The sequence below is a fragment of the Thermobia domestica genome, chromosome 9, assembly GCF_964235325.1.
Source record: "Thermobia domestica chromosome 9, izTheDome1.hap1.1, whole genome shotgun sequence".
Taxonomy (NCBI): domain Eukaryota; kingdom Metazoa; phylum Arthropoda; class Insecta; order Zygentoma; family Lepismatidae; genus Thermobia; species Thermobia domestica.
In genome coordinates, this window is record NC_137462.1 from 172,735,032 (window position 1) to 172,757,157 (window position 22,126).

The 22,126-nt window shown below is 34.7% G+C and overlaps 1 protein-coding gene across 1 annotated transcript in view; it reads right to left on the reverse strand.

Moving 5' to 3' along the window:
* Positions 1–1,096: 1,096 nt before the first annotated feature.
* The window catches only part of Nab2 (Nuclear polyadenosine RNA-binding 2), an 84,627-nt gene continuing 63,597 nt past the window's right edge, over positions 1,097–22,126 (reverse strand). Inside the window, exons 11-14 of the mRNA XM_081772204.1 lie at positions 21,091–21,196; positions 12,769–12,911; positions 8,007–8,089; positions 1,097–1,756 (exon numbers count right to left, since the gene is read on the reverse strand). Coding sequence (XP_081628330.1) covers positions 1,643–1,756; positions 8,007–8,089; positions 12,769–12,911; positions 21,091–21,196 — 446 coding nt within the window. The 3' untranslated portion in view covers positions 1,097–1,642. The remainder of the gene's footprint in view (positions 1,757–8,006; positions 8,090–12,768; positions 12,912–21,090; positions 21,197–22,126) is intronic.

Consider the following 22,126-nt stretch of genomic DNA (forward strand, 5'->3'; position numbering starts at 1 on the left):
GATACCATAAAAATCGAATAACATCACTTTGTTCCTCCTTGGTGCAACTGCGTAGTGAAACCACTACATTAAATCAGCTCCAACCCCCAGCTCGGAAAGACGTCCAGGACTGTGTCTGCAAATTTCCAAACACCTAGATACAGAAAAACGATTTTTAGTGGCACTTCGTGATTTTTGTTTTTTCCCTGGTACAGAATTAAAATAATGGCTACCCCTTTTTGTCCTCGAATTATTTGTGTTTTTGTATTTTTCCGACAAATTTTCGGCTGGTCATAACGCCGAAAGCAAGCATTTCTACACCTATGTTAGCCTATACTTTTTGTCTTATCTGGTGTCAGGGATCACCTCTCAAAGGTTGTAGCTGTTTAGAAACACCCTGTATAAGCAACTCAAAATAATAGGAAACTCATAGGACGAAAGCAATACAGGATAATATAGATGAATATTCACTTGTGCCCTTAGAACACATTTTGACCCTTGTGACACATTTCTGAAAATTATTAATTAATGTACGTAATAGCAATTTTTCACAAGATATATGAAAACATCCGTGACATTTATGAAAATATATCAAAATACGTTCTTCGCTCCATTTTTCTTACAATTAATACCTACTACTTCATGCAGTAGAAGTATTTCATTTAGCTGTTTCTTGCACTTATGCACATTTCCACTTGTTATTTCTTATTGTTTCCATTTAAATCCTGCTACTGATATCTTCTTAAAGAATACCGATTGACGCAGTCCGTGTGTCAAATCTATATTTTATGCACTTTATGCTGTGTTGATGTGCTCGATACCTCACTAACGAAACCAGGAAGCGCTTCGATGGAGACAGCGTTATTTTCCAACAAGCAAAAGCAATCTTATGCAGACAATAAATCATTTCTGGTCATGTAATCCTGACTTATTTGGCTGAAAGATGATACTTATCGTAAAACAACAGAAATTTACACATCTGTAAACGTAGTTATAAAATGTCAACTAGCTTTTCACAAACTACGCAAGCTAATAGATAATTTCTGCTGCAATTCCTGAATCAAGTGCTTACTCACGGATTAACACATAAGAAAGCATATGAAAAAAGACACAGAACAATATGTATATTATTTATTTTCAAATACTGACATATTCAACAACACTCACGTATTGAAAGACAGAAAACAAAACTCATATATTCAAAGCTAACTGTAAATAATTCATTCGTAATTATCTAACATATCTTCTAGTTCCAAATATTTAGTTACATACTGCGTATCATACAATATTATTCGTTACATATTTCAGTTTATTTCTACAAAATATATTGTAGAATATGTTGCATTAACTTTTCTTATGCTGCCACGTACTACAATTGCTATTGTAAAATACTAAAGAGTGGCAACAATTAGCTCCCATTTCTGATTCTGATTCGAATCGAAGACAGTCGGAAAACATGGGCGAATACTATTTATTAATACATAACCACTTTCATTCTTTAACTTTTTCTCACGCACACATATCAAAGACTAAGAAAAACAGACATATATGTTTACATATATGCGTGTATAGTCTATTACAAAACACAACACACTGGCAGTCTTTTTTTTCAAACAACACGTTTGGCAGCAGCTTCAGACCACATGGCAAGATTATAATGTTTTTAAACTAATGTTTTGGACGTTGGTGAAATCCACTTTAACTTATCCTTTGTCGGGACTTCAGCGTGGAGGAAAGTACAATCGAACTTGGTGCAATACCGACCATAACGGCAAGGCTGAAAATAAAATGTATTTAACATTTCTAAGAGCAACAATAAGTAAATGATAAAAATACATACTTAATTTTACAAACAATAGAGAAATTTATGGAACTCCATTTATAATTTGATCCTAGTGTTTTACTGTAATGTAATGACTATGGTTAGGATTTTCAGCTGAGTACTACTTTCTTTTAAAGCAAAACGCGCTCTTCGAAAACACTCGGTGTATCAAATGTTGCTTTCAGTTGAGAACAGAAATAATTTTTCAGCATCTTTTTCCCCTCTTTCGGCTTTTTGTCCCCTTCATATATAATCGATCACCTTTTGCTCCCTTTTCTCTCCTATAACTGCTACGTTTTAAAACTTAATTTCAACTTTCCCGGTCATCGTGGACTGAGCGTGTTGTTTCTTGTGCAAGAATTTTGCCAAGAACATTTCGTGCTTTTTTTTTCACAGAATAGTCATGATTTACAGACAGAACTGTTCTGCATCTACGGTTATTGGTCTATGGCTCATTAAGATGTTGGAACAACAATGCTTAGAAAATGAACAGTAGGTTATCTACTTCAGTGAGGCAACAGTTACGTAGTTTTGCCTGAGGTTAGTCTTCATAATAATCTCAATTTGGTCGAATTTGCAACACATGGAAAAAAGCTTTGACATCTACAAAGACATTTTATCTCCAAATACAAAGACATTTTATCAGCTTACATTTAACAATTTATAGATGCTTAATTTTTTAAGCACACCAGCCAGCTTCATGGTTTTGGCTTTTAATATAGGTATGTAGTCTGTAGTTCTCTCTATGACTTTTTTTTTTTTACCTTACTTTAGAATCTTTTCCCTTCCTTTTCCTACGAAAAGTGCCCATAAGAATCTTAACCCATAGTAAAGACTAAAGTCTGAAACTTACGGCGGAATGTTATGAATAGGCAAATTTTGCTTATTAGATTACTATAAATGAAAATAAAAAGTCAGTTTGGAGTTCTCAAGCAACTAGTTACCTTTATCTGTTCTAAAGGATGAGTTAAGTAATTTCGTCACTTCAAAGTCAATGAAGTGCAAGGTTCCACAAATTATATTTTCGGTTCCAAGTAATATGACTACTTATGGAACGAAACCATAGGTCAGTATATACTGCAACTTTACTCTCACGATGAGGTACATTTCCTTACCTTTCTCATCTTTAGTTCATTTATTATTTTATATTTCTGTTTTACAAATTCAAACAAAAATTATAATTCTCTCTTTCGCAATAATATTTACAGGTCAGTGCAAAATATAACCCTTATGTTAAGTTCAATCTTTAGAACCTAGTGGAAACAAATGATGTCAGAAGAAGTGGTGGTAGTACAATAGCCCTACCTATGCCAATGACTTCCAATTAGAGATGCAAGGGCTAGGGAAAAAAACGGCTTTTTTTGGGAAAAAAAATTCAATTTTTTCTGCTTCGCTTTTTTGGTTGGGAAATTTTGGGCTTTTTTGAAAATTTTGCTTTAAACTAATAAAGCAAACTTTGTTTCGCTCCAAACAAACAAAAAAAAAATTAATTAGTGGTTGATGCAGATAATATGAAACCTCAAAAATAAACCATGAATTTCAAAAAGATTTTTTAAAATTCTTAATATATTTAGATTGTGAATTCCAAAGGATTTTGCAATATATGTAATAATATTTTAACCTCTTATATACAATAAATACTTAAAAAATGATACACAAATAACTAGCAAAATTGTATGTAGTATTTTTACTTCAAAATATCTCACACATTCTTTTTGAAGCAAAATAAAGAAAAACATGAGAGAAATCTGCATATCAAGAGCTTCGTTTCGGGTGGTTCTGTACATTCTTGAAATTTTTCAGTTAAGTTTTAACTTTCATATACATTGTATGAATATTTCGTACAAATTTTTCAGATTGATCACATACGTAATAATCTGTTACTACCTATTAGGTGCTTCGGATCTGCCAAATCGGTAAAGCTCCAAATTCTGTAATGCACTGACTGTTCCTTAAGCTTGTTCAGAATCGGGAAAGTATCGAATTTTCTGTCCATGGGTCATATACAGTACATAATAGACGGTTCATATGAGCGTATGGTTTCCTACGCTGTAGAATATATAACTACCATCACGGTTTACCCAGTCCTGAAGGTTTCTGAATTTTTAACAAGAAAATTCAACATATCGCAACGTTTTTTTTTTTTTTACAAAAAAGAAAAAATATGGAATACATTTAAAAAGAGTGGAAGAATCAATCACCGTTCCAATTCACAAGACGACAAAATTGATTGTAATAATTATCGAGGCATTTCTCTTAACATTCTATTAATAAGACCCCATACGCAGATGAAATTATTGGAGATTATTAGTGTGAATTTAGTTGAAATCGACCAGATATTTACCATTCGACAAATACTCGAAAAGAAATGGGAATATAGTACCCAGTACAAAAACTGTTTATTGATTTTAGAAAGGCTTACAACTCGATTAGGAGGGAAACATTGTACAATATTCTTACAGAATTTGGAATACCGAAAAAGCTAGATTTATTAAGTGTTTAAATGAATCCCAGAGTAAAGTCCGAGTAGAAAAATGCGAGCTTCCACGTCGAGATTGGCCTGAAACAAGGATATGCGTTATCGCCGTTATTATTCAGCTTTGTTCCGGAGTACACTATAAGAAAAATCAAAGATAGGAACCAGGACCTAGGGTTGAATGGTATTCACCAGGTTATGGTGTATGCTGATGATGTAAATCTGATAGGAGAACAATTGAAAGAAATGCAGAGGTCTTACTAAACGCTTGCAGGAACATGAGTAAATACAGAGAAATCTAAATACAAGGAAGTTCACAAGAATCATAATACGGCAAATTATGAATGCGTTAAAATATCAATTAATACCTTCGACACAGTGGATACTTTCAAATAACTTGGATCAGTATTACCAGATCAAAATCATACCCACAAAGAAATTAATGTCGACTGAAATTAGGAAATTCTTGTTATTATTTAGTTCAAAATATTTTGTCGTCGCGAATTCTGTCAAGGAATTTAAAGCTTAAAATATATAAAATGATAATCATGCCAGTTATGCTTTATGGTTGTGAAACATGGTCGCTTACGCTGAGGGAAGACGCAAACTGAAATTATATGAGAATAAAATTCTGAGTCGAATATTTTGACCCAAGAGGAACCGGAATGGGGAATGACAGAAACTTCAGAAGGAGGAACTACATATTTTATACGGTTTACCAAACATCGTTTGAGTCAACAAGTCTAGGAGAGACAGGTGGACAGGTCATGTTGCCAGAATGGAAGAAAGCAGGAACGGTTTCAAAGTTTTAACTGGAAATCCAATCGGGAAACGTCCATTAGGAAAACCTAGGCCCAGATGAGAGGACAATATTAAGATGGATCTAGCAGAAATAGGAATACAAAGTAGAAACTGGATTGAATTGCATAAGGACAGAAGTCAATGGAGAGCTTTTGTGGCCATAGAGAAAGAGAGAGAGAATACGTTTAAGTTAAGCACAACTGCACAACAAACATGAGAGAGTGGTTAGCTTTCGCGCTTCTATCGTGAAGTCCGGGATTCAACCCCGCATTCGACCATTTTGACAAAAGTTTTCCTTAATTCCATCTGTGAATGTAGAGATAGTGCGTGCACTGTGAGTCCTGGCCGATTTCCTTTCTAATCGTTTTTAAATCTTTGTTATTACTAGTTACCAGCAGTGATGGATCTGCGAAGAAGGTTAGGGTGGGGATGTCTTTCGGATTGAAGCCTCTACCCGGAAATTACGGAATTTCTAAAACAAACTAAATATTAGTTTTGCCTTTACTCATAAACTTCAAGCTGTTCTCATATATAATAATAATAATAATAATAATAATAATAATAATAATAATAATAATAATAATAATAATAATAATAATAATAATAATAATAATAATAATAATAATAATAATAATAATAATTAGGAATTTTTAGAAAAACTAAGCATTAATAAGAAAAGCCCCTCCCAAAATACTTTTCTAAATCCGCCACTGATTAAAAGTATAAAATGGTCTTCAAGGTTGTATCTGGAAGATTATAGCTGAATATACAAACGAAACGAAATATTTGTTATGCCTGTACTCATAAACTTAAGCTCCTCTTTTAGGATTTTTTAGAAAAAACAAACAATATTCAGAAAAACCCCTTCCAAATATTTTTCTAAATCCGATACTGATTATTTCTATCAAATGGTATTCAAGGTTGTGTCCGGAAGATTATTGTTAAATCATTGCACAGCTATGATATAACGGAAATGTGGAAGTACGCTCTGACAGATATATTGAAAAACGTACGCTCTGATATATTGAAAAACATAAGATTAATTATGTGCTAGAAGCTAAAGTACTAAGCTCTAAGAAGTGAAACACGGATAACTAAAAAGAAATGATCCAGAGAAGAAAAAGATATCGATAATTCAGAAGTTAAAATAAAGTTAAATAGCTTCTAAAATTGCCCTCAAATACTACGTACTTTATGTTTACTTTAATTCATAAACCATGTGCTCCATCCATCATGATGGTGAATTCCAGAGCTAAGTATGGCATTTAGGTCATGGAATCTTATTTAACTTTAGAGTATACTATAAGAAAGCTATTTAAACAGAAAAACATGAAAATGAAAAATGCCAAAATTTCCAAAATTCTCGTCCCCCCCCCCCCAAAAAAAGCCGGCTTTTTATGTGAAAAAAAAACATCGATTCAAAAAGCCGGCTTTTTTGCACCTCTACTTCCAATATCGCTATACCACGCACGAACTTCCGAATACTAAATTACTTTATCACAGCACACAAACTGATCTTTCATCCTGCTGAGTAATATACTTGTAATATCCTGCTTTTAAATAGTTACACTTCCAGTGAATATTCTCCTTTCAGTTCGAAATTTTCCCTTTTTCTTGCCTTTAGCAATTATACAGCTTTGGTCAAATATTTGAAACGGAAAAATACACCGCTCATCTCCGTCACTCGTAAGTCCTCTTTCCTTATGATTACAGTTACTAGTCTGGTAATATGTAACAAAGTTGTGCGAAAGGTAGAAAATTACTAAAAGAAATTCTGTTCAACCAGAACAACATCCTCATAAACTAGCTGTCAGCTCCATGGCTGCTATTATCAAATATTGAGGTAAATTTAGCCTACTAATCCTACTCACCCGATTTGGCGCCTTCTAATTTCAATTTGTCCCCAAATCTTAACAAATAGTTTGGAAGGGGTCAATGCAATCAATAATTACATGATTAATTGGGATATTTCGACAAAAAATTTTCTTCCAGTAGAATATAAGTGTTTTTATAAGGCCCCTGGAGTTGTAGTTGTTTATAAAAGACGTTTTATCCGTTTATAATCACGATATTGTTGTTTCTTAATTTTTAAACAAGTGCTTTACTCTTTTGTACAATCTTACTGAACGAATAATGGAAAACATTTCACTTTATTATTCCCTTGGAATGAATTCATTTTATCTCCCATTTTGGCTAGATTACTTACGGTTTCATATACACACATATTCACACACAAAAAATAAATAAATAAAACTTTGAGCAATATGAGGCAATTCAGGTATTTATAAAAGTTTTTAAGAACAGCTTTACTCCACAGTTCACATTTTGGCATTGATGCTGTACATAACCAATCTCATTTCTAAAGTACGTTAAGAGGCAAAATGCGACGTCCTAGGCACATACTTCATTGATGTCATTGCTTGTGACTCTTAAGATAATTCGCCCTTGAACTGACTCCCTGGATAACAATATATACTTATTTGATCTTTCCATATCCGAGATTCCTTTGAAAAATGTTTATTAATTTAGTACCGTAAGGTGTGCCTGTTGAACCACGTACTTCCTTCAAAGATATCTACGGTATGGTAAGTTTTCGTTTAACACGTAGATCTGAAATATGTAATAAGCTCATGTAGTGCAACTTAAAAATATATAACTTTATGTTTGGTTGGCGTTGGCAGCACTGTTAATTTAACGGTATTGTAGAGTATGTCTAACAAAGTCCTCGTGTTGATATTTGCGTGTTACAAAATTTCATTGAATTTTATCTATTAGTTTAAAAGTTACAAGGGCGTTTCAAGATAAATGGACGATAAATGGTCCATCCTGTATATAATATGCCTGTATATGTTAAACCCTCATTCTTTATTTTTCAATTTAACGATCTTTGAATATGATTCTTGTCAAATCTATAAAAGTAAATCTTACCCGTGGATGATAATATGTACAGTTCATGTTTGTACACTTTGGAAAGAATCGACACACTGCAGGGGATGCAGGTTTCGCATGAACTGAAAAAGAAAGGAATAATAATTACCACCAATATCTGAATAATTGATAGTGTGCATTCTCTATAAATTATGATTCCCCAAATCACAGAGTTTACTTACGTCCATAATAGTGTACTTATTAGTTAAGAGCTTAAATTATGAAGTACCAATATTAAGTTTAAAATATGGCGAACTTCCGATTTGCAGCATGTGTGTTATACATCTTGCGAGATTAACCGTCCACTTTTAAAAATAAAAATATAAATTGCTACAAGGTTACACTGCTAATCAATTGTTTATTCTCTAATTAATTGTTTTTTATTTCTTGATTTACTGGCTTAAATCTAGAGCGTTAATCTTCAGGAATTTCATTTGGAGTGTTACCTTTCAGGAATTTAAGTTTTCTTCTTTCCTTTTTCACTCTTTGGTTCATCAATCAATCAATAAATGAAATCTGTGAACTGCTGAATACCTGTGTTTTTAAGGTAACAGAGATTACTAAGAATGGTTTTCAGTATTTAGCTCGTCCTACTAGTCATCAACGCAGATAATTACGAGTATATTGTGAGAATTTAGTATCCATATATCGTATTCGATTGAAGGTGAGAGCTCAGAATCACGGTGTCGATTACCCTAAATAAATTTCCTAACTAGATAATATTTTTAGATGCATATCCTAGAATAGTGGTACTCAAGGTAGGATCCGCGACCCTACAACTTTAAATGTATTGTAATAAAATGGAACTCATAGCTGCCATGCAAGAAGTACTTCTCAGCTACTAGGTTATCATAAAATAATGTTTATATTAAAATGTTTACATTGCACTTTATCAGGTAAAGCATTACAGAAATTGAAGAATGTTTAATTATGCAAAAAAAAAAAAAAAAAATGTTATACTGGTTTTATTTTCTTTTTAGGAAGTGGAAACTTTCCTACAGCAGACTGGCTTAGAAAGAAGTATGTACCATTATTGAAAGAGAAGCAGGATAGAAATACAGTTCAGAGTATGAAAGATCAGCATGTGATTGTCCACGCCGACGAAATTACAGATAGAATGGGTCGAGCAGTTTTTATTGTGTTGAGCAGTTTTTATTGTGTTGTTCAGAACACTTCCTAAGGATCGTTGTGATACACCAAGGTTACATGTTGGTGGTGTTTGCATGCTGCAAAATGCAAATTCACAAGAGTGCTGTCAAGCTATTGTCCAAGTGATTAATAAACATGCAATAAAGTATGAAAATATAATTGGTGTTGCTACGGATGGTGTGCGATATATGACAAAATGTGTACAAACATTGAGAGGATTGATTTCTGACAATCTGATTCATACTGAGTGTTGGGCACATAAATGTCAGGAATATGGCCAAAGAAATTATACCGTCTGAACAAGTTCGTAGCACATACAAAGCGGGCTTTTCTCAATACAAGAAAGAGAAAACATAGATATGTCAGTTTCCTAAAGGAGAAATACAAGAATGGTGAGAAAGAAGCAAAACTTTTCCCTTTACCAATTGTGACCCGATGGAAAAATGAAATGAAATCTTTGAGTTTTACGTCCCACGATTATGCCGGTCAGGCTAAAGGAGACGGTGATTATGAGAAATGAATGAAATGGTGGAATGAAGAAAGTGGGAGGAAACGGGAGAACTCCGAGAAAACCCACGAGCACGGTGTTTGTCCACCACAAAGTCCACACGGCGCGAGCTGGGATCGAACCAGGGACCCCAAGCACCGGAGGTGAACGCTCTACCACTGAGCCACCGCGCCCCCTGTGACCCCATGGAATACTTGGTTTCTTGCTGTAGTGTATATTGCAGAATATATACTTGATTTGGTTGAGTATTTCAAAAGTGTGGAAAGTGATGCGGAGAGCGTTCATTATTTTCACAATTTGTCGGAAGGTAGTGTCAAGTCTGTGCATTGTGAGGCTACATTTGTCAAAGAGCATTGTGCTTCCACTTCTGACTTGATAACGTGCTTCGAAAATTCCAACAACCCTTTGGCCCATAAAGTTATTCCAAAAGTAAATGAACTAATGTCCGAATATAAACTTGTGGCACAACTTATATTTAAGGAAGAAACTTAAAAAAGTGAGGAGTGAAGAGAGACAGAAGAGTGTCGAAAAGAAGTTCAGTAAGTTGGGGTGGCATGCAGCAACAAACTGGCTGACATGCTTTAAAAAGGATCCAGCTGGTGAGATCTTTAAGACATTGACATCATTATTTCATCTTCCCCAGCTCAAAGTTGCAAAACTTGATAAGTTTTCTAGTAATGTGATGAAAATTCCCATTTTTGAGGAAATAGATCACCGTGAATTTTTGAAATTTTACATGCAGTTACAAAATGAGCTCCAAACAGTATCTACTAGTGAAGTGGATAGTGTGGAAAGAGTGTTGCGGGGTATGTTAGATGGGCATTCAGAAATTGCTGGAAAGTTTCTCCAACTAATGTACAGCGGGGAACACTTCTAAATGGTACACCTTAGCCGTAAATCTCCATATGGCTGTACCATTTAGAAGTGTCCCCCGCTATACATATCAATTTAGAATCTTGATGTGGAGAGGGCTCTCTCTTCTTACAATGACATACTTACCGACAAAAGAACAAACTTAACACCAGAAAACACTGAAACAATGCTTACGTGTTATTTGCATAAGTAAACTGTCAACACTAAAGTTATTTTTTCCTGTTAATGTTGTCTGTGTATGTTTTTGTTTTCCTTTAAATGATACTTTTATTCAATGAGGATGCTTAGTGTTATTTCTTAAAAACTCAAATATTGTTTAATTTAGTCATACATGGGCTCATGTCATGATTAATGAGTGAAAATTAAGGTGAAATAAAATATAACTAATTGTAATTACCAAGGAAAATAGTGTTCTTACATTGAATTTTTATTCAAGATTTTATCCCGCTTTACGCATATTTTTTTTTATAACGAAATTACGAATTCCTATTTACCACAAAATCGTGTCTCTACTGATATACTTTGCGACTTGCGACACTAACACCATCTCTTGCGCAAACGGCTAACTACATTTTAGACTTTGTGATATTTTGTTACGATGTTTACTAATGTAGTGAGCTATTCTCGAATAAGGCTGTTACCTATAATTTAAGAAAAGAAAAGTAATTTTTTTTTTTTTTTTTTTTTTTTTTACAATTTGATAATTAATTATTACGCATTTCTTTACACATGTTTCGTAGGATGGCCCAGTTTTCAGAGAATTAAGTGTCCTACCTTTAGTGTTCGTATTTAACCAACTAAACTAATGGCTAAGGGAAAAATGGAAAAATTAAAAAAAAAAATAAACTTAAGAGTAAAAATAACTGATTAAAAATGTACTAAAAAGCAGAAAATAAATCCTTTTTAAAAAATATGAACCGACATAAAAAGACTAAAAGGAAAAATAATCATAAAAGTGCTAAAATGCAGACAATAATAATAAAAAAGCACCTAAAGACGGAAAATAATTTATTATTACTATTCAAAAATTTTCTGAAGTTGTGGCAAGCCAAACATATTAATGGCTCATAAAATTACCATCAAAATATATTTACATTATGCATTAATTTGTTTTGCTTGGCATGACTTCAAAAAAAAAAATGTTTATAGGCAATAGTAATAAACTATTTTCTACTTTTAAGCACTTTATTAATACTATTGTCTGCTTTTTAGCACTTTTATTATTTTTCGCCTTTTATTCCTTGTTTTTGAAGTCCTTTTATTTATATACAGTACATAGATAAAAAAAATCTATTTTAGCAGAACAAACTACAAATTGTATCAAACTGGAAACGAACGACATATTTTTTAAAAGCTATAAAAAAATTAAGTTTTTCTCGACTTTATAGAAAAACTTCGCATCAGAATTTACCTCCAAGGATGTCATTTTGTTCACCCCTACGTGATCTATCAATTAATATGTCTTATCTATGTAGAGTTCATAGTTAAACAAAAATTCAAGTTTAAAAGATAATAATTTTAGGCTATATCTCTATGCTGTCATCTTGCTAGTGTCATAATGAAAATCTTGATTGGTATACACTTTAGTATCAGTTTCATCTTAATATGGAATGGTTATCGTAAAGTATCAATTTTTAAGTTTACAGATAAATTGTTCTTTTCTCGAAAGCTACGCATGAGGATTTACACTCACTCATATCATTTTGTTCAGTCCAATGAGATCTATTGTCTACTACATGTCTCATGTTTTAACAAGTTTAGATTAACAATTAGATTTCTGGGCTTTAGGCATCTATAGCTATGTTAGCCTATCACGTATGAGGGATGACACTATCCGAGGAAAGGGAAGGAAGGAAGCGGCCTGGAATCTATATGTTAGGTACCATCCCGGCATTTGCATTTATGAATGAGAAAAACCGAGGAAAATCTCACTCAGGATGGCTGGTCTGAAAAAGCTTTCACACTTTTTCGAGCGAGTGTTCCCCCACGGGAAATCGAACCCGGGACCGCTCGGACTAAAGGCGAGAGCGTTAGCACCTACGCTACGCGGGGCCACTCATGTTTAGACAAGTTTCCTTCGTTAAACGCTAATAATATTGTAAACTTTGATAATTAGTACGATCCATTAGTTTATTTTATTTTTTTTATCACTTATACGTAACAGTTCGATTTTTAGCTCATACTTTCACACATATGACCATAAGATAGTATATTTTATTGCTCTCTACTCACCTATTACAGCAGGTGTTGCTAAAGCAAGATTTCTTGGACTCGCATGAGTAAAGTGGCAATCCTTTCGGGTACAAGCCGCATCGAATTTACAATTAGGGTGAATATACAGGCATTTGTCTCCGTATTTACAATTCGGGAAGGCTCTGAAAAGTACATGAAAATATTTTACTAATTTACTATTTACGTGCTCACTAGTATGTACCTTACACGCAAACAAATAGAAACTGAAACATGTGCCTGTCAATAAATCCTTTCACATAACAAAACCTAAATAACGAACATAACAGAAACATTAGACATCATTATATTTGGTGGTGCCTCTTGAAACCTTTCGGAAGAAATTAGCAGCACACAAGGTGAATCTGCAAAAGGTATTCTCATCTCAGTGTGAAGATCCCAACATACTGGTCACAGTAAAGAGAAAGTTGATTGTAGTGTCTGTAGACAGCATGCTCTTAGTAATTTAAAGATCATTAAACAAAAAGATAGATCAGCAGGTATGTACACCAACGAAGTTAAAATGAGTGTTCATGTAAATGAGTTCATAACCGAACATTCGAACTTGAACGTAGTTTATCGAATTCTGTTCCATTATTGAAAATATAAATTTAGCACATTTTGATTCAGTACTGTAGACTAACCATGACCAATGACATTAATCCCGAAAATTGGCTGTTCAAAGTTAAATCTAGTTCATCCACCACTTGACTGAAACTTAATGCTGAACGTCGTTCAACTCCGTTGGTGCACACGGCCGCTAGTTGTGCATGCGAACCCGTTCTGAGTGCATGACAGCATGTGTCTGCAATGACGCCAGCGAAGGCCAATTGTGCAGTTAAGTGACTTCAATATGGATGTACAGGGTGTCTCAGAAGTCCAGCGGCCACAGGCCAACTCCATTATGCTGAGTGAAGGTACGTAAAATGGAAAGTTATTGGAAATAGGTAGTTTTCGATCTAAAAAAGTGGAAATTTCCCAATTATACCAGCAGTTTGAGTTCCACATTGGTAAGGCGCCCTATGATAAATGTAAAAGCAACGTTTACAGTTTGAAGGGGAACGTCCACATTGTTGTGTGAGGGAAAAAGTGAGGGCCCACGGGAACAGTACGTTGAACTGGCAACGGTACCGATACTTTTTCACTTAAAATTGGGCGCCTTACCAATGTTGAGCCCAAACGCCTGCTGTGATTGGAAAAATTCCACCATTTTAGATTGAAATCCGCCTATTTCCATCAACTTTCCTCTCTTTCCCTTTTAGGTATCTTTATGTTGGTCTCTGGCCCGGGACTTCCGATACACCCTGTACAGCACGGTTGCGAGAAGCTAGCTGGTTTTATCTCAGTAATGATGCCAGCATGAGCTATAGTGTCAGTGGTCTATCTGTGGTGCATACAATGGGAAGCTGAGAGCTCCAAATGCAGAACCCCCTCCCCGTGCTCCCGCGACAATCCTGGGAATTCCTGAACAGAAGATTCGATTAGGCCGCCTTAAATGACAGAACGGCGACCGTCTATAAAACCAGAGACACCGTGCCCTTCTATGTGAGCGAACGAACACTAAATAATCAATTGTTAAGAAGCAGGAACATATTCCAGCGTTCCCCTCGCACGATTGCCACTAGCACCGCTCATCGTCGAACCGTCTTTGGTAGTGTACGGAAAAACTGCAGGAGGGCGTTGGTGTTCAGTAGAAAGAGTCGTTTCTGTCTCGAACACAGTAACGGCCATCTGCGTGTCTGTAAACGTGTAGGTAACCCCGAAAATCCAGTGTATTCGCACTCGCCATACAGGACCCACACTGGGCATTCTGGTTTGCAGAGGTTAAAAGCTATACATTCTGCTTGCCTCGTTTTCATTCAAGAGAATATGACTAATACATTGTACCTCTGTGGCGCCGTCTACCCTGTCTCCGATCCTGTCTAAACACTTTTCAGCCGCATGTCCCCATATCGCCAGGGCAATCCAAACAGCTCTACTCGGTATATGCCTTATATCCTGAAATGCTAAGTCTCCGAATCTAAGTCCACACCCTATCGAACACGTGTGGGGAAAGCTCCTGACTGCCAGCTGGGTTTCCGTAAAGATCATCGCCCACAAAAGCCAAAATCTACAGAGAGCGTAGGATACCATACCATAGACAGACAACCAGCATCTGTACGACTGGCTACCTACTTGAACAGTTGCTTGTGTGACCCACTGATGTAGCGAGAACTGCTTTAAAATAACTATATAGCTTCTGAACACCCTGTATACATATTCGCGATATTCCAAGGGCGCATACTGGGACTACAACTTTCATTTTTTATATCACCTTCAGGCCAGATCCTGAATTCCTACTAAATGTTCTTAAGTGCGTTGCATAATGTACATTTTTCTGTTTTTAACTGACTAATTTATTGATATTATTAAGATAACTCAAGAAGTTGGGTCTCATTTTAAATACCTGTATTTTACAATGACAGCATCTTACAATACAACAATACAACAAAAACTACAAATGGTTGAACAAGTTTTGGTTAGTGAAAGATAGGAATTAAATTTATGCTTAAACTCATAAATTTGAAAAGCAGCTCAACTTAACTCAGTTCATCTTAAGCTCATTTACATAAAATCAGAAGTAAAACTAACAATTTTTTTGTGTTTGTTTGTTTGTTTGTTTGTTTGTTTGATATCAAGAATGTGAATATATACTCAACAATATCATACTCATTTTAACACTTTAGGTATATATTTTCGCGCGTATTTTCTATCTGTATAGTTCCGAGTTCAAGAACCACAGATATAAAACTAGCAATAGCAAGAACAAAATAAATGAACAGAAACACAATTTGAAAAACAATATCTCGGTAACTTCTGTTCTTGTCATGATTTCACGTTTATTTCAGAAAGGAAAGAGAGGATTTTCTACGTACACTATAATATGAACTGATTTTATCTTGTTTTTTTATTGAAATTATAATACTCCCATGAAATTAATATTGAACTGCTCTGGTAATTATTCATTCAATTCCAAATAAAATCTTTCAAATAACCAGAATAACGTGATTGAGGTGATTGAGTATTCCTACGAGTGAACATAACATTACGCACAAAATTCGATTATTTTCAGCGTAAGTCAACTCATGTTAATTTTCAAAAGTGAGTTGGCCCACAAAACTGAGCGCATCTCTCCTTAAATCTTGATCAACCCATTTCAGCACTAGTGTTGTAAATAGAAAAAAAACCGTTCGTATTTTTTCAGAAATGTACGTTTTTTTTAGAAAAAAAACATTGCCTCTCGTTTTTTTTCTAAATTTCGTTTTTTTTCAAATAGTCATTTGTAATGTATCTTACGTCATTTAAGTCTGCAGTATTTTTATGTAGGTATAATTACCATAAAATGCAACATAAATTAAACACTAGATACTGATACGGTACAAATATTTTACAATTTATATGAGTAGCGTACCTACTAATAATCCGGGTTTCTGTACTGTTTCACCAATATCAACGAAGAAATAAAAGTATAAATGAACATTTGTTTTTTCGTGAAAGTAGGCCTTTAATAAGTACGAAAATAATATCACGAACAGTATAAAATGCAAATAACTTGTCTAAAGGTAAAAACTAATACTAATTTGCCTACTAGTATTTTTCTGAATATCATATATAAATAATTTGTCGACTAGATATATGATATGCATGGCTGGCTCTAACATGTGAAACACGTGCATTTGCACGGGGCTGCATTATCTGTCATAAGTATTTTATTTAAAATAAATGTTTCTTGTTGGAAACAGACTTTATGATCATGGTAGCTAAATTTACTAAGCTGACCTTCTATTTGAATACTACATTCATAAATTATGTTTAGGTCGCATTAGTTTAAGTCACATGGTCAGTGCTAAAGCAAATAGTGAAATAAATCCCAGAATAAATTGCTTGATTGTTGTCAAATACAAGAACTCAATTCTCGAACGCCTGTCCACTTTGGTTATAGTACTCGCGCCCAGTCATGAAGCTTGGGCTCTAAACCAATCACAGCAATATTTTGTTTGAGCTTCGATGCATCGGAAAACTTCGGTACAATTCGATGAGCCGCTTCCCGAACGCACGCTTGGGGAAATGTCAAACAGCTGAAGTTCACCAACAATGTTGCCAAACTTTGAAGACATAGTAAACGAGTATATATAAAAAAGGCATTTAAAATTGCCAATAATAACACTGTACAACAATAACTACTGTAACAACTATTCTAAAATGGTAACAATAGCACAAATAGTAACAACGAAAATATAACGCAACAAAAAAGAATTAACAAAACGGAATTTGACGCCAATCCGACAACACTGTACTCTCGGGAGATGTTTTCCGTGTAGCGCGAGAGAAGCCACTGACAAAATGTGATGGGTGGGGGCTAACGACTGGAACACACCCTCGCGTTCTATTGGGTGGTGAAATCGGTAGACGGAAATTACCTAGGTCAAGCTTCACGACTCGGCGCGAGCACTATAATTATCAGAGTTCTGATATGAAAGCTTCTCTTGTCTTTGTCGCAAATAAGATCGTTATCATTGAAGATGGAAACACTTTAAAAAATAACAGATGTAGAAGGAAAATCAAGAAATAAAGGTAAAAGAGCTAGTTGCACTATAATTGCAAACTGACATGTTGAGGTTGAAACTCGATATTGAATTCTATAAAAAGGATTATCATCTTTCAGATGTATTTGCTTTATCTTTCACTAACATAATAGATTAATATTTAAAGAAAAAAAAAACAGACACAACAATATTGTATTTCTAGTAAGTATTTAAGCCTTTCTGAGTGCGAGTGTAGTTTCCCTCCCCTTCATTGTTCATGCTGGAGCAGCATACTTAAAATTGTGACTTTTAAGATTTGTTCTTTCTGGAGAAAGAGGGAGGCGGCAAAGGGCGACAAATTGCCTAGGGCCGGCCCTGATGATATGTACACTCATGTCCAAAATGATTGTCGCATATCTATAACTACCTTCTGGTAAGAATATAATTTGATAATGATTTTGCAGGGTACTTTTAATACTGATGCTGTGTGTATAATCGGAAAATGTATATTTGTGGTAAATTTCAAAGGAAAAGAATTATAAATACGAAAATTAGAAAGAGTAAAACAAAATGTTGCTAAATGGACAAGAAAGTTTTATTTTCGTTTTATTGTTCTTATTTACTGCTGTTTTGACATGAAATTTGCCACATACATGTCTTCGCCGATTATACACATACTAACATTATAAGAAATACCAGGCGGATTCGTTGTCAAATTATATTCCTATAACAACATATTTATAGACATGCGACAATAATTTTGGACATGAGTATACATACAAGACATGAATATAGGATAACATAATTTGAAGTAATGCAGGGTGTTTCAAAATTAAAATTAGGGTTTGAAACGTTGTAGTATCTATTACAATTAACTTACAATTATAAGTATTATCAAATGAAAGAGCAACTCAAACAGTTTTGTACACACGCATGTCATGCATTATTTCCTCTGTCTGCTGTTAGAAAGAGCAAGTAGCAAAGGTGGAGACTAAAGACCAGAAAGCTTTGTGTGTTTTAATTTTGCAAAGCCTGAATCTATATTTACAGTGCAAACGTCTGTGTGAATTGAATGTTTTGTGCCATATGGCGGAAAGTTTATGGGCCTTTCTCACCTATTGACTCAATGTGTGCCATGTGACGAATGAAGCTCACATCGAACACTTGAAGCAAAAACTGTTTGAGGTGTTCTTTTATTTGATGTATTGTTTATAATTGTGCGTAAAATGTAATAAGTACTACGAAGACTTAATTTCCCGATATTCATTTTGAAACACCCTGCATTTCTCAGCATCAGTATTGGAACTAAGATGTAAAAAGGAGAAATTGTGATTGTTTACAACAACGATATTATTATTAGTCAAGACTGTAGGCCTAATTATTACAACACAAGTTAGTAGTCAAAATGTACACTCGTAACCCTTTCTGACCCAGGTGGCCAAAGTGGCACATACGGGTGTGTCACCTTTTTAATCCGCACCTGTATGGCCACTAATTAAGATATCGGTATATATATATATATATATATATGCCAAATATGGTTGGTCCATAGTTTATCTTTTTAGTTTCTTTTTCCTCTTGTGTCGAATTTCCTTCTCAAATTTCACCCGAGTCAAAAATTCGAAAATTTTCGAATTTTCTTTATTACTTTTCCCCTGTAGCTTCATTCGTTGTAGAGAGACCTCCTTAAGACTTGTCAGGTAGACACGTAGAATGAATACCTAATTGTTGACATAAATTGGACGGGCTTGCGTGCAGTGTTGCCAACTACGGAAATTAAAATCTCCTTGAATTTGGGCAAAAAATCGAAATTTTTGTTATAAACCGTACCTATACGTCCGAATGCAAGTCAACTTACACCAGTCGAACATTTGTCCTTACTGAGCAAACTCGGGTACATATCGTTACAGTGGGGTAATTAGGGGACGCACGAAAATTCGGATTTAGGTTTTAACTCTTGATTTTCCCCTACTTTTCTGTTTATCGAAATATATTTTTGGTAATTAGAAGCATTGTTTCTTAAATATCGCCATGATACTTGTAGGATATATTAGTGATGTACCAGTGTTTATTTTTATGTTTATACCAGTGTTTTTGTCTGTCTGGTAGCAGTTTTGCCAGCTACAGAAAATTTAAATTCAAGATGTTAGGGGAAAATTACGTGTTTTATCTATTATATCCCTCTTGTTGGCTACATAGGAACAAAAGTACCAGTATCTGAAAGTCTTGTCTTTGCCCTTCACAACGCACTATAGGGAGTTTCAATAGGATAGTTAGGAGAAGTACAGTTGAGGTTTACAGTACACCTTGTTCTCTAAGTGGAAAGATAACTGTGATTTTTTTTAGGTAGACTGAAATATTTTTTAATGACCTGCTTACTTTATTAGATATCGTCACAATGCTTGTAGGATATATTATAGGGATACCAAAGCTTCTTTTAAGATAGTTTGTGTGTGTGTGTGTGTGTGTGTGCTAGCACTGTTGCCAGCTACAGAAAATTTTAATTTCCGATTTTAGGGGAAATTTTGGGAAAATTCTCTTTTTGTCTTTATTATTTCCCTCTTGTTGGCTACATTCGAACAAACGTACCACTGTCTGAAAGCCTCGTCCTTAGCCTATACAGCGCACCATAAAAAGTTTCGATAGAATAATTAGGGGAAGTACAGTTGAGGCTTATAATAAACCATGTTCTATAAATAGTAAGAAAATTGTGCATTTCTGAGTTAGAATGAGATTTTTTTTAAAAATTCATGCTTACTTTGTTAGATATCGTCATGATACTTGTAGGATATATTCTTATGGTACCACAGTTTACTTTCATATAGTTTATGTCTGTTTTATGGCAGTATTTCTAGACAAAACAATTAATTCCCGATTTTAAGTGAAAAATTCGGCAAATTTCCCTTTCCCCTCTATTATTTCCCTCTTGTTCGCTACGTTGGAACAAATGTACCGCTACCTGAAAGCCCTCTCTTTAGCCTACAGAACGCACCATAAAAAGTTTCAATAGGATAATTAGAGAAGCTGTAGCCCCGGCATATCTGTTGATTTTTGCTTCTGAGGCGTAAAAAGTGTCAAAATTTCATGTGTATGGAAACAGAGAATTTTTTCTTTCTCTCTTTGAATGGAAGCCAGCGACTTCAGGTTTTCACTGTACCTTGTCAACGCACCAAAGAAATTTTTTAGATGACTTGGACCCATATGGCAACAGTGGTACTAGATACAAAAAGTCTTGAAATTCGGTTAGGGATTTTTTTGGTAAATTTTCACCCCTACATTTCCCTCAGTAATTTCCCACCCGCTCGCAACACTGCAATGTAACGTACACCAAAAAGAAGCCACATTCCTTTTCTAAAAAACAAGGTCTTAACCATATCAATAGGGTAAATGGTTTTTGAGCAATAAGTCACTAACTGACAAGGTAGGAAAACGCCAAAAATGACCTGGGCCCGAAAGGAATAATCACACGATTTTGCTCGTATAGGTACAAGGAAACAAACGACTTGTAAGTTACGAGGGCTTCGACTCAAGTTCTATTGATTATTTCAATAATCTTCAACATAAATCAATAAATAATAGCTGCCAGAAAAAAAACAGAAATTTGAAAAAAAACATGAAAAAGAACGATGTTTTTTATTGAAAAAAAACTTCACAGAAAAAAAACCGTTTTTTTTACAACACTATTCAGCACAAGCTTAGACTATGCAGACACTGAACTACGAGAATACACACGAAATATATAATTGTCTCTACTACTTACTTGCAGGGAACAGTCGGATGATGATAGTCACATTTTTCTCCTTGTCGGCAAGCTGGCCAGTACTTGCAGCGTTCACTGTGTTTTTGCTTTATTTCCACTTCAGGTTCTTGAAAAGATGAAACTGATTTAATATATCCGGCAAAAAGCTTTCTCTTTCTTAAATATTGTGATTTCTGGCGCTAACAATTGTATTTCATTTTACAAAATTATATAGGATGGCATGAGGTAACAGGAGATTTTGGTTTGTGTATTTCAGGTACTGTATATGTTGGCAAGATTGTAACGATGTTATTTTGTTCCCACAACAAAGGAATTTAGTAAACATACATGAATAGTCGCATGAACAATGTGCATTTTGTTTATTTACACACCCATTCAGATGGAACTGCGCTTCGTCTGACATCCGTAAACTTTTTCAGGAAATATTTATTTAACTAAGAACTGTACATCAAGCTTTCAGTTATTGAACTTCCTATATTTTATGGAAATTTAAATCTTGAAAGAATACTCTTCCCAAAGCGCGGCGTGACAAACCCAATAAAACAGTATGTCACCATGCGGAATGCTCTGAATCTGGACTCTACAAGAAAGAGGTCTTGACAGGTTCGACTGTCTCTGGTGTTCAGACGGTTTTTCTTCGTCCTGTAGCTTCTCGCTTCATAATGAACCTGTCGTTCGAAAATTCTCAAGCCACGTCTTTACTGCGTGAGCACATGGAATCTTATCATGACACCGAAGTTGAAAGTGACGTCAGAATTCTCGTCTTGCAGCTGCTAAGCAGTAGCTGCTATTTTTTGCGAAATAATTTTACTGCAAATACACGTTGTTCACTGATCATTCGTCTATGTCAATCAAAGAGAATTAATGCGGGAACAACATAGCACCATTACATCTTGCTAAAACATATATCTCAATCAAAATATGTAAATATGTAAATCAAAATCTCCAGTCGTTATGCCCTCCACCTTATCTTCCATGTAAAAGTAATAAAGTATTACTGTACAGTATACGGGTACAAATTGCGAGCGGTGATAAT